Source organism: Meles meles, unplaced genomic scaffold (genome assembly GCF_922984935.1).
Source record: "Meles meles unplaced genomic scaffold, mMelMel3.1 paternal haplotype, whole genome shotgun sequence".
NCBI lineage: Eukaryota > Metazoa > Chordata > Mammalia > Carnivora > Mustelidae > Meles > Meles meles.
The window spans coordinates 8,548-21,992 of record NW_025721274.1 but is presented as its reverse complement, the minus strand read 5'-3'; the positions used below and the strand labels follow the sequence as shown (position 1 = coordinate 21,992).

Genomic DNA, 13,445 nt, shown 5'->3' with positions numbered 1-13,445 from the left:
AATATCCCAGAGGGGACGCTGGGTTCCTCTCATCGCATCCTTTCTGGTGATGCTCCATCCCTTCCTCCTGCTCCTGATGATACTCACTGGTCTTCCGGGTCTCTGCTCTGTGAGCTGCTCTTTCTTCAGGAACTCAGGGTGTCTGAGCTGTAGTCCTTTGAAACTGTGTGAGCGTCCTCATCGATTATAATCTGTTCCTACATTTCTCTCTACCTGTGTGTACTCAAGTGTCCAGTTTTATTCAATGGGCTATAATCTCTCCCTATCGTTAGTTATCATGATGCCCAAATCATGCCTGAGGGGTAGAGGAGACCCCGCATGTTAGTTCTGTGTCCTGTGGACGTTTCCCCATCATTGTGGAGCACAAGATGCTCCTGGCTCATCATGTGCTCTCCCAGCCTGGAACCAGTCATTTCTCTGAATATACATAGTTCCCTTCAGTGGAAACTGACATTTGTGAGCCAAGATCTGGGCAGTAGGTATGCTCTGTGCCCTCACCGCATGACTGTTTCTAAGAACTGTCCATGGAGAGAGGTAGGGGATATGTGTTCTTGCACACACAGAGACAGACACACATATTTCTATCTCTCTACCAATCTATCATCTATCCATAGGAAATCACGACATTACATTGACACACTCACTTCCAGTCTCTGAATACACAGGCTTCATTTGATTTTCTCCCTTTCCAAATCAGTGATTCCCTTCTCCAAAAGTGAGAAACTCCTGAAACCATTTAGTGGTAATAGATTTACTTATTTGATCAATCGCCCTTTATGTAACTAACCCTTATTCCACCCCTTAACACTCATATATCACCCCCACCGGCTACTTGGGTTCTCCATACTGTACTTGGGCTCCAAGGTCTCCATCAGACCAACCACCCTTCTCATCTAGCTAGGACTCCCACACCCATGACAGCCTGCTTTTCCATGTGCACACCATCCCCACCCCACTCAGTCTCTAACTTAGAGTCACTGTGACTTTCTTCTGTGCCCCTGATCCCCAGTGTGGGGCCACCCACATGGCTGTGCCCCACCGATGGCATTAGGACTGAATTATCTTGAAAGGAAAGGCAAAGGAAGAGGCCAGGAGAGGAGATAGAAGGGGCTGGAGGGGAGGGGAGAAATAGAAAGAATTCTATGCATCTCCTCATACCAACTGAAATGGACAAATGCTTTTAGCCTTCCTGCCAAGTCAACCGGCCAATCAACCACCTCTGATTCAATATTCATTCTGTCAGCACAGTTGGGAGCTGACGTGAGAGCACAAAGAGAAAGCATATCCTCTGGAGGCCAGAATACCAGGGCAGATGAGATGAAAACTAATCATATAATACTAAGTGCCTCAATTGAGAGTTAGAAAAAACATGTGCTCCAAAACCTGTAGAATTAAATTGTGAATATACTTTCTGACCAATGGGCAAAGTCACAGTGGATTAACTCTCTTATCTTCATATATCACATTGGAGTTCTGAACGAGCTCCACCCACCCAGCGACTATAATGATCAAAACATTCAGTCACTGGCTCTCACTCATTGTTCCATGGATCCCCTTTTAATGTGCACAAAACTATCAATTCAGACCTTTTTTTAAGATTTTATTTATTTATTTGATAGAGAGATCACAAGTAGGCAGAGAGAGAGAGAAAGGAGGAAGCAGGCTCTCTGCTTGGCAGATATAGGCCTTGATATAGGACTTGATCCCAGGACCCTAGGATCATGACCTGAGCCAAAGGCAGAGGCTTAACCCACTGAGCCACCCAGGCGCCCCCAGTTCAGACTTTTGAAAGTGATGTTGATAGACTTCCTCAGTATGATATTTAATATAGCATATTCAAAGTAAGACCTGTGATAGAAATATCACTCCCATAATCATTACAATAATTCTCATTTTCATTAAAGAAGGTTGATAAAATTCTTGAGAAAGTTTTATTCTTGATCAGGGGAACAGATGGTACTAACTGGGGTAGTCTGTATGAACCAGACAGGCTGAGTCTATATCACTGGCACTTATTGGTCACCTCCTTCACTCTCCACAATACAGAATGCTCCACACAGACACCAAAAAAGATAAGTGAATGTATGGAAGCCCTAGTCATCTGTCATGGGCAGTAGATATGGGCCATCTTCATTTCTGGGTTTACTCACAAAGGAAATTGAGGTCTCTGGTGATCTGAGATACAGCTTCTTGAAGAACAAAGGGGAAGTCCATAGGGAAAGTCAGGCTCCACTCACACTTCCATCTCTTGGCTCAACCTTTAGAACAATGGGTTTTTCTGGTTGAATTAACCCTTGAACACTTAATTTCATGGGGATCTGCAACAGTTAAACAAGCATATGAGAACCAACAAACGAAACCCTGCCAACAATAGAAGCAAAGAAGGCAAGATATGTAAAGGACAGTAATGCATTAAAAATGCATAAATACTATTATTAGATTCATCTATCTCTGATTTTTTAAAATTACTCTGTAAGCTGTCGAGACTGGAGCATGGAAGCTTTCATCCATCACTCATTCAACAGATGATCTATTGTTACTTACTCTGTACCTGGCTGGAGACACATTCATGTTGGCTGGTGTTGTTCTTTTATATTAATTTTAAGGGAACAGGATGAGTCTTTAACATTTAAAACAGATTCTTAGCCATTATGGCAACAATATTGAAAAGTGCCAGAGTTAATTTTCTACACATTGACTCCTGAGTGTTTATCGCACATTTTGTTGTATGGACATCTGCACTGCTAGACACCCTGTCACCTCTCTCCTGGAAACATCCATTCATGATGACAGATTGGGATGGGAAGGAAGTACAGCCTGACAGGAGCCAGGCTTGCAGAAGGTGGAGCCACATACCCAGGATGGCCTAACCCTGGGAGTCCTTCACATCATGCAGACATGTTTTACACCAGATTCTCAACCTTGCCTGCCCTTGAGAATCATGGGGGCACCTTTAAAGCCACACTCTGGGTGACTTAGGTTAGAGTTTCTGAGATGACCTGGGCATCAGGATTTTTCACAAACCCACTGATTCCCACATACAATGAGGCTTTGAGAACTTCGGTCACCAGAGTGTCTGTAAGTTGTGGTGGAGAAGAACATCGTTCAAAAGCCACATCATGACTATCACTGAAGGTCATGACTGTGCACAACTTGGTTCCTTCCTTTCCGTGGACGTAAAAGAAATTTAAAATACGCTCAAGGTCATCAGTCTGTGTATAATGATGTCACATGAACTGTACTGACCATGTGACCCTTATGGTTGGGTGGTCATAAACCACAGATATGGCACTCAGGAAGTGAAGGGCCTTTGAACGTCACAGATGGCTTCGAATAGATACTCTGACTGATAGAACAAATTACTAGGCATAAATGAGTCCACACACACACACACACACACACACACCCCTATTCCATATCTCTTAGTTTTTAAAAAAATACAATAAAACATTCTTTTTGCAGAAAGTGCTCTCTCTGACCTGTGTTTCTTTACAAGGTTTGAAGGAGAAGTTCTGCAGGACTCTGACAAGGGCAAGTTTCATGTTTATGATCGCAAACCTCATCCCAAGGCAGTTTCGGGGTCCAGTTCCAAAAGGCAGGTATGTATAAGGATTTATGCTGTCCTTGTTCTTCTTGCTGAACCTGGTTCCACAACACAAGTTGGAAACAAGTGAGGAAACATAAAAACCACAAGAGCTACATATTTGGGGGTCTCAACCAGGGGTACATAGGAAATTTGATGGGCTGGTTACAGAAGTCCTGCTATGATACTCTGCTGTGGTCGTTGCTACAGGTCATTGGATACCCCTTCCCCTATGGGGACATTCAGTCTTGTTGAAGAGATGGGATGAATGCTTTTGAAAAGATGTATCTTAAACACTCGAATTATATTCAACATGGTGAGATGTTCACCCTCTGAAAGGCAAGAAATGAGCCTGATTGAAGGAAATGTAGGATCTCACCTACACTGACTGACATTGGTCTTATATCCATAGAGAAAGAAAGCAGGTCAAATGCCTCCCATGGTTTACATTGTTATTTTTTTCCTTTACCTCCTTACCCTCCTGCTAGGACCACCCCAACCGATTTTCAGATTATTTACATAGGCATATGATACGACTCCACTATAATCATACTCACAATTATGAAAAATCACTCTAATTACTGAGTTTTTGTCTATCTGTCCCACAAAGCTATAAATTCCTTAAAGGTTAGAACTATAATTTATTCACAATTCATTCCTCCATATTTATATCAATGAAAAGTGATAATGGCATTGTGGTGAGGTACTATTTAAAACTCACTATATTATAGAGAAGATACTAGAATGTTAACTGTTGATATGCTTTAATGTAATACGGAAAACAGATAAGGAATTATAACAGTGCATGGATGGAGCAGCTGATAAGGGTTGGTGTTTGTTGGGCAGGTGATGGGCACAGATAGATTCATGTAAAGTATTTCATAGACTTGTGTCTATAGAATATGTTTTACATGTGTCAAAATTTCTCCACAATAGGGGCACCTGCATGGGTCAGTTGGTCAAGCATCTGTCTTCAGCTCAGGTCATAATCCCAGGGTCCTGGGATCAAGCCCCATGTTGGGTTCCCTGCTCAGTGGGGAGCCTGCTTCTCACACTCCCTCTCCTTCTGCCCCTTTCCCCACTTGTGCTCTTTTTCCCTCTCTCTCACTCAAATAAAATCCTTTTTTTTTTAAGATTTTATTTATTTATTGCACAGAGAGAGAGACAGAGTGAGAGGGAACCCAAGCAGGGGGAGTGAGAGAGGGAGAAGAGAGGGAGAGAGGTGAGCAGAGGCAAGGCATGAGGCTCGATCCCAGGACCCTAAGATCATGACCTGAGCCGAAGGCAGCTGCTTAACGATGAGCCACCCAGGCACCATCAAATAAATAAAATCTTTAATAAAATTATCCATAACAGACATTTTTAATACATGGATTGCATACTGCCTGGCACAGTCCCTAACACACACAGATAAGCTCTTCCTCTCGTGACTGAATGAGTCACAGACAAGTACCAGGAGTGCTCCCTGGTTTCCCTTCCAGAAGCTACAGGAGAGGGAACTGCTGAGCCTCTGGGAACCATCAGGTCTCCTTGTACAGAAAGCAAATGACTTGGTCACTTTGAGATCTTTCAGCAAGTACTGTGTGTGGATGCATTGCTAGCACTAGGGACGCCGTGCAACAGGACAAGAGCTCTGCCATCAGGGACCTTAGAGACAGGGGCTAAACGTCTAGATCCCTAAAATGTTCATCTAGATTGTGCTCCCCAATACAAAAAACAGGAAAGCACGGACTGTAGCAGAATTCAAGCTGCACCCAAAGCCAGACTCTGCTCTGAATCATCAGAAGAGAAAGCTCAAGACCCCTCCAAGGAGGATGTCTCAGACAGCTAGAGAACAGATGAGCTTGCTCTGGGTGAACCCTAGATACTGAGTGAGGTTTGAGCTGGCACAGGACTGCAGCCACAGACAGCACAGGCCTGTGTGTCTGTGTCCTTCTGAGGCTGTTCCTCCTGTCAGGGACGTGAACCATCAGCTCCACAGCCTCTGCTCTCACACTACAGCTAGCAGAAATGGTGGCCCAGGGTTGCAAAGATGAAATGTGAGAATATGAGGAGTGAATGCAGATAGCTAGAGAGTGCAGAAAAACTGAAAGGAATACAAGTCCCATTGTCTTAAAAAGGATAACATTAACAAACACAAATATGGTATGTTGTTTATAGCTTACTGTTACATTAAGTAAGTAGTTCAAAAAATTTATAATGCCATCATATATAGGGACTATATCTTCATAAAAAAATATGGTCCCTATAACAATGTAATATTATGCCTCCCATTCAGAAAGGATGAATATTCAACCTTTCTATCAACATGGACAGGACTGGAGGAGAGTATGCTGAGTGAAATATTCACTTACTTGTGGAGCATAAGGAATAGCACGGAGGATATTAGGAAAAGAAAAGGAAAAGTTAATTGGGAAAAATCTGAGGGGGAGATGAACCATGAGAGACTGTAGATTCTGAGAAACAAACAGAGTTTTGGAGGGGACAGGGTGGGGGGTTAGGAGAGCCTGGTGGTGGGTATTCAGGAGAGCACATATTGCATGGAGCACTGGGTGTGGTGCATAAACAATGAATCTTGGAACACTAAAAAAAAAATCTAAATTTTTTTTTTTGATCATGCATGGGTACTTTATTAGTCCCTGGTATTATACTATTTTATGTACATTAACTTACTTAGTTCTTTTTTTTTAATTTTTTTTATTTGCTTATTTACAGCATAACAGTGTTCATTGTTTTGGCATCACACCCAGTGCTCCATGCAGTACATGCCCTCCCTATTACCCACCACCTGCTTCCTCAACCTCCCACCCCCCCCGCCCCTTCAAAACCCTCTGGTTGTTTTTCAGAGTCCATAGTCTCTCATGGTTCATCTCCCCTTCCAGTTTCCCTCAACTCCCTCTAAATTTTAAAAAAGTATATACATATATAATGCCATACTAACTTTTACTAATGTATATGCATAGAAAAATATCCACAAGGACATATATCATATGATTAATGATGATGTATGTGACTGGTGATGACATTAATCTTCTTTTTTCTCAACTAGAGTGCAAAATTTGACAATGATCATCTTGTAATAAAAAATACTTCTAAAAATAAAAAGATGTACAAATAATTGTCAACTACATGCTTCTCATCTATACGAAGGAAATATCAGAATATCCTCCAATATGAGGGTGGGTTCCCCATTCCAAGGTTTCCTGTACCTTTCAGGACGGAACTCCTCAGGCTCTGGCCAGAGATCCTGGTCTCGGTGAAGAGTAAAGACTGGCACCATCACCACCGTCCCTTTGGGAATGAACATACCACTGATCTCCACATCTTTCTTACAGACTCTCTCAAGTCTACCACCGATTGTGTATAATCTGAGAGTTTCATTCAACACCATGTCCAGATACTCCATCTGTACAAGGGCATCATAAGTGGGTGGTGCCTGGAAGGAAAGAAACAGATTTTGATACATTGAGATTTGGAATCAACATTCAACTCACTCTATACACTCCTTCTGAAGTGTTAGGAACACCTAAGAATCATGTATTTTCATAAAGGGCATTTATGGATGTTTTAATATCTACCATGTCCTTTGACCTGCTCAGTGGCCCACTGACATGTGTAGAGTAGGGACACAAGTCACTAGGGGAGACCGCTGGGACAATTCCCTAAACAGGGACTGAAATCCTTCCTAGGTAGTGATTTTTTCTTCCTCGTGTGAACAAAAGAGACGAACACTGTGGCACTTAATGGGTTTTTTTTTAGTTTTTATTTAAGTTCAATTTAGTTAACATATAGTGTATTATGAGTTTCAGGTATAGAATTTAATAATTCATACTTGCATATAACACCATTGCTCATTACATCAGGTGCCTCCCTTAATTCCCATCACCCAGATGCCCCATCCCCCTCCAGAAACCCTCAGTTTCCTATATTTAAGAGTTATAGTTTGTCTCCCTCTCTGTTTTTATCTTATTTTATTTCTCCTTCCCTACGACACTAGATCAGTGAAATATGTTGAAGTCACCATTTCCTTTCAAAACAGAGGTCACACACCCACACCATAGAAGAAGAACATACAACAGAAAAGATCTGCTCTGCCACATAAACTCTTCTAGTGGAAATATCCTGCTTCCTATCTTTTCAATTATATTCAATTATATTTACAGTATTTAGAGAGAAACACTATATTACATAAAAACTGTAATTGGGGGAGACACTAGTTCCTTTCAACACAAACAGGACAAGAGAGGGGTAGGACTGGATGCCACCGACTGTGGGAACACAATTTCAGTTCTAGGGAATATTGTGAAGGGAATCGGATCTCAGCCCCACCCTCTGTTGCTGGAAAGGTCCCCTTATTGTTGGTCTGGGATTTCACTGTTTGCTCAATAAGGTACTCCAGCCCCCAGGCCAGGTCTCTTCCTAAGCTGGAAGTTTAGTTCCTTGTTCCCCTGCCAACAATTAGTCCCCAAGTTCCAGATAATAAAGGTATAAGAAAGGGGAGCCTCTTTCCCCAGTACCACCAAACAACTATATGAAGCAGAGACTCACTCCCATGCTGGACATGCAAACGTGAGTTAGAAGTAAACCTTTTTATGAAAACCCACTCGATTTGAGAGCTAATCTGTTACTGAGATATAACCAAGCCTATTCGGACTCCCTCCTCAACAGGACCCACTCACCTTCTTAGGGAAAGTTGCATCAATCTCCTCCTGCAGTTTCTTCTGGACATCAGGGTGAGTGGCCAATTCATACAGAAGGAAGGAAAGAGAAGTGCTAGTGGTCTCATAGCCAGCAAAAATAAAGATAATAGATTGGGCCACGAGTTCCAGATCAGACAGAGCTAAAAGGAGAAGAGAGACATTTGAACTAAAACAGATGAATATAAAATACCACATTTTAGATGATGAGAAATCAATTTGAAACTCACAATTCCCTTGGGGGGGATTTAAAATCAATCCAGAATCCAACTCACAGTGGTTTGCACTCTGATGTCTATCTTACAGAGCCAGAAAGGCCAGAAGTTGTCTTGACCTGGTTATTCCCATGGCCTATTCTCATGGTCTTGACCATCCATTCCTGCTCATGCCACCTTCCCCACCAACACAGATAGGTGATTTCAGGAAATGGCATTTCGTCTAACATACACAGAGTTATCAGTATGTCCTTTGGAGAATCCCAAAAGGACTCCTAAGTCACATGGGATAGCATTCTCCCCCAGGAAAATTTAAGTCCTTCCAGCTAAAACAGAACATAAATTTCTTTAGAGAGTTTGCAATGCTAAGGTTTAGTCAGGAAGGCATTGTCAGGAAAAAGGAATGATCTTTCATCTAAACATATCTGTGGGAACTTAAGAGAACGTAATTGGGCTACAGATAAACTCTTGCTGCTCCAAATGTGGGATCTGCAGCATCTGGGAGTTTATTAGAAATGCAGACTCTCAAACGTCACCCTAGAACAATCGAATCAAAATCTGACCTTTCATGAGATGTGGTGACCTGTGTGCACAACCTATCTTGAGAAGCACAGCGTATACCTTTCCGAGGTCTCCACTAACAGAAGACCTGGAACACGACTTCTCAAGTGGATGACCTCCAGTATGTACAGAAACTACGACACAGACAAAGTGAGAAGAGTGGTGACTGAACTAGGATAATTCATGCCATTAAAGGAGCAGAAGAAAGAAGGCATCAATAGCAGGGTACTAGCTAGCGAGAAACAGACAAACTATAGCCAGTGAGTGGCATTAGCAATGCCTATTCAATCGTAGCCTGAATGTCACCTTCCTAAGTGAATGGCCCCACTCTGAATATAAGTTGGCATCTCCTTTGATTTTCTCCTGGCAGGAACTCAGCATGGTCATGCTCTAATTTCTTTCACCAGAACTGTATCAGGATATTTAGATACTTAGAGCACTGAAATGGCATCCACCACAAACATGTAATTTATAACCAAAAGTAATACAAAGAGTGTATAAAAGGTCTATAGAGTTCTGATTTCCCAGGCACACTTCTGTGATGATGCTGTGGATAAATTCAACTATCAAATTCTAGCCTCGATTACCAAGAACCCCATGATAATCAAAGTTTAGAGCTATGCTGTCCAATAAGGCAGCCACTTGCCAGATGTGGCTATTTTTATTTAAATTTTACTTAATTATATTAAATCCAATGTAAGAGTCAGATCTTCAGTGACACTCGCCACATGTCAAGTGCTCAAAAGTCACATGTGTGTAGTGGTTGTATACAGAACCAAGCATATATAGAGTATCTCCTTCATCATAGGAAGTAGTAGAACTAGAGAGAGAGAGAGAGAATAGAACAATACAGGGGCACCTGGGTGCCTCACTCTGCCTTGGTTCAGATCATTATCCAGGGTGCTGAGATCAAGCCCCACATCAGCCTTCCTGCTCAGCAGGAAGTCAGTTTCTCCCTCTCCCATTCCCCCTGCTTGTGTTCTCTCTCTCGCTGTCTTTCTCCCCATGTCAAATAAATAAATAAAATATTTTTTTTAAAAAAAGAAATACTTGAGAGACTATGGACTCTGAAAAACAACCAGAGGGTTTTGAAGGGGCGGGGGGGTAGGGTGGGAGGTTGAGGAAGCAGGTGGTGGGTAATAGGGAGGGCACGTACTGCATGGAGCACTGGGTGTGATGCCAAAACAATGAACACTGTTATGCTGTAAATAAACAAATAAACGAATAAAAAATTAAAAAAAAGAAATACTTATATTGATTTGTCCTGTGTAAATATAGTTGATATTGTGGGCTTGACGCACTGAGAGGAAATAGAAGCAAAGAAACCCTCAAGCAACAAGCACTCCTAGACCCCAGATTCTGGTTTCTAAATACCATTCTCAAAAAGGAAACAGAGCTTCCTGGAGAAAATGGCTAATTCCAAGGCTCATCAAGGGAAACAAGAGAAACTGGAATGTCCCACACCAGAATGCAAGGAAATGCTCAGGAGATAATATGGCAAAAGGATACAGAATACTCTGTGTGCTATAGTGGTGGATATACATCACTGTACATATGTCTAAACCCATAGCATATACAACACCAAGGGTGAACTGTAATGTAAACTATGGATTTGGGGTGGTAATAATGTGTCACTGTATGGACATTGACTATAACAAAATTACCACATGGTGGGAGATTTTGATAGAGGGGACATGTAAGTGGAGCAGGGGGAATATGGGATAAATCACTGTGTCTTTCACTCAATTTTGCAGTGAACCTAAAACTGCCATAAAAATTAAAGTCTAGGACTGCCTGATGGCTCAGTTGGTTAAGCAACTGCCTTTGGCTCAGGTCATGATCCCAGAGTCCTGGGATCAAGTCCCACATCGGGCTCCCAGCTCCATGAGGAGTCTGCTTCTCCCTTTGACCATCTCTCCTCTCATTCTCTCACTCTTTCTCTCTCAAATAAATAAATAAAACCTTTAAAAAATACATAAAGTCTATTGGGATGCCTGTGTGGCTCAGTCGATTGTCTGCCTTCGGTTCTGGTCCTGATCCCAGGGTCCTGGGATCAAGTCCTGTATTGGTCTCCTTGCTCAGTAGGAAGCCTGCTTCTCTTTCTGTCTGCCTCTTCTCTCCTCTAACTCTCTCGCTAACAAATCAAATCTTTCTCTCTCTCTAACAAATCAAATCTTTTAAAATAAATAAAGTCTACTGAAAACATAAAAAAAGAAGTTAAAAGAAAAAAGAACACAGGAGCCCAAATGAAAGGACTTACAGAGACAAATCTGAGAAAATTAACAATCTAAATAAAAAATCATATAAGAGACTAAGTAAGTAATATATGAGATCATATTGACATTTATAAATAGACAAATACAGAATACTTGATATTATACATAACTAGCAAATTGTTGAACACTGCATAAAAACTCATGATATACTCGATGCTGACTAACTGGACATAATAAAAAATAAATAAACAAATACAATAATGATGATGAATGGAAAGCTCACCCTAACAATGAACTATCACTCCAAATGTAGAAGAAATGGTGGAAGTAGAAAGTCATCATTTCCAACCATCATAGTAATAATGGGTTTTGTCAAATACCATCCATGGGTGATAAAAGTAGTAGGTGAAGGCATCCTGCACCAGTTACTTCTTAATTACAAAAGGAAAAGAAAAACTTGCAGTAGATTAAGACAGTGAACACAAGTTTAACCAAATGTTCCAAGTGAAGGTCACCAATACTGCAGCCAGGTGCCTCCTGATGTGATGAAGCCTTGATGTGAATTTCCAGGCAGAGGTTCTGATTCAGTGGGCCTGGATTAGGCTGGAGGATTGCCATTGCAAACAAGCTCCCATATGGCAGACTACTGATAGCTTTGACTATCATTGCCCTTTGAGCTTTGAACAAACTGTGGCTGTGTTCTGGACAATGCTCTGGCTACCATTTGTATCTGAACATATGTCTTCCTTCGATTTTCTGATATTCCATCTTCTAAAAATCTTCCTCCATATCTCAGAACCATCTCCTGTCTCTGAGATGCCCCATCGAGAGTCCTCTGAAGCTCTCCTGGCTTACCTTTATGCATGTCCATTTCTTTGGAATTCTGGGAGTTAATCATCAGCTGAAGAAAGTCCACTCGGTGCTGGACACAGAAAGAGACATTTCAATGACAAAAAGTCACTTGTGAAGTCAGAAATAAACAGGGGTGCAGAACCTAACTTTCTCCTGAGAATATGGCTCCATTACACCCAGAGTCCACAGAAGCTTCTGTGTCAGCATCTTCCAATGCCTCACCCTCTCAGAACTCTGCAAAATCTACAGAGAGATCCTGGGGTACCATTCCTATCTCCCTGTCCTATATACACCCTAGTGCCGGCCGCCAGGACTAAGAAAGGCAAACCCTACTTGGCCAACTTGCAGCCTCAGTGCCCAAAGAAGACACTTGCTCATTCCAGACTATGACAGCCTCAAATTTAACATAACCAGGCACCTGAGGGGATCATCCACCAGAGAATGTGTAAGAAAAGACACTTAGAATTGAAGGGCCCCTTTGCCAATGTAATATATGGCAAAATTATACTACCAGGAAAATGATTTTACACAGTAATTTTTATGTTTTGACCATTTATTGAAGGGAAGTGATAGCTTTTCTCTCACCACAGTTTATGCACTGACATACTCATTGGCATGCTTATTCTTAAATTTTAAACACTCTCTGGCTCATCTTCTTATCTCCTCTCCTGACCTCCACCTTCTTCATTGTCTCTAAAATGTTAGAAGTCTCTTGCCCTAAACTCTAGAGTTCTCTGTTTACCATAAAAACATACTTAGTAGTGTACACATCAGATGCATAGAGCTCAATAAAAGATCAAAAGTGAACATGCACATGTAACCACCACTGGATTTACCTTTTGTTTATCTTTGAGGCGACTTTCCTTCATCCTTTCTACAGATTTCTTGAAAAAATCAGTAACTCTTTTTGGAAATAGCCAGATATTTAACATTTCAAAAACCGGGGTAAGGAATGGAAACAGTACTATAAGGAAAAAAAAACAGAAATATCAATGAAAATGCAAAATCTCCCTGGAGCAATTATAATTTGGTCTACCAACCTGAGGATTAAAAGATACCAGGATTCATGGTTATTCCCTCTGTGACATTTATTCAAACTTTCGAGCTAATGGCTAAGCCACAGCAAGTCACACACACAGGCCACCATTAGAGCAGTCAGATCAGTGTCTCCTGCCACATTTATAGAGTGACCAAAGAAACAGGATTACATTCTTGGATCTCTTAGCCTTTTATTTTTGGACTAGAGCCTCTTTGGAAACACAAGACTATAATAGGCTACTTTAATATATCACACCATTTAAGAAATTGTGTCAGGATGGAA

General features: G+C 41.5%; 1 protein-coding gene across 1 annotated transcript; it reads right to left on the bottom strand.

Moving 5' to 3' along the window:
* Positions 1-1,912: 1,912 nt before the first annotated feature.
* Positions 1,913-13,119, bottom strand: LOC123936275 (cytochrome P450 3A12-like). The gene is made up of 6 exons (XM_045996919.1): positions 12,961-13,119; positions 12,128-12,194; positions 8,263-8,423; positions 6,793-7,019; positions 3,480-3,642; positions 1,913-2,318 (listed from the first exon to the last, which is right to left on the bottom strand). The coding sequence occupies exons 1-6, from the start codon at positions 13,054-13,056 to the stop codon at positions 2,223-2,225; spliced, it is 810 nt and encodes a 269-aa protein (XP_045852875.1). The 5' UTR covers positions 13,057-13,119; the 3' UTR covers positions 1,913-2,222.
* Positions 13,120-13,445: the final 326 nt, after the last annotated feature.

Bases quoted from the DNA above. Each gene is read 5' to 3' on its own strand.
- LOC123936275 (XM_045996919.1), bottom strand. From the start codon at position 13,056: ATGTTAAATATCTGGCTATTTCCAAAAAGAGTTACTGATTTTTTCAAG. The intron at 8,424-12,127 runs GTAAGCCAGGAG...TTCTCCTTTTAG, and splicing joins AGAAATGGACATGCATAAAG to CTCTGTCTGATCTGGAACTC. The intron at 3,643-6,792 runs GTACAGGAAACC...TTGTGGAACCAG, and splicing joins GAGGAGTTCCGTCCTGAAAG to GTTCAGCAAGAAGAACAAGG.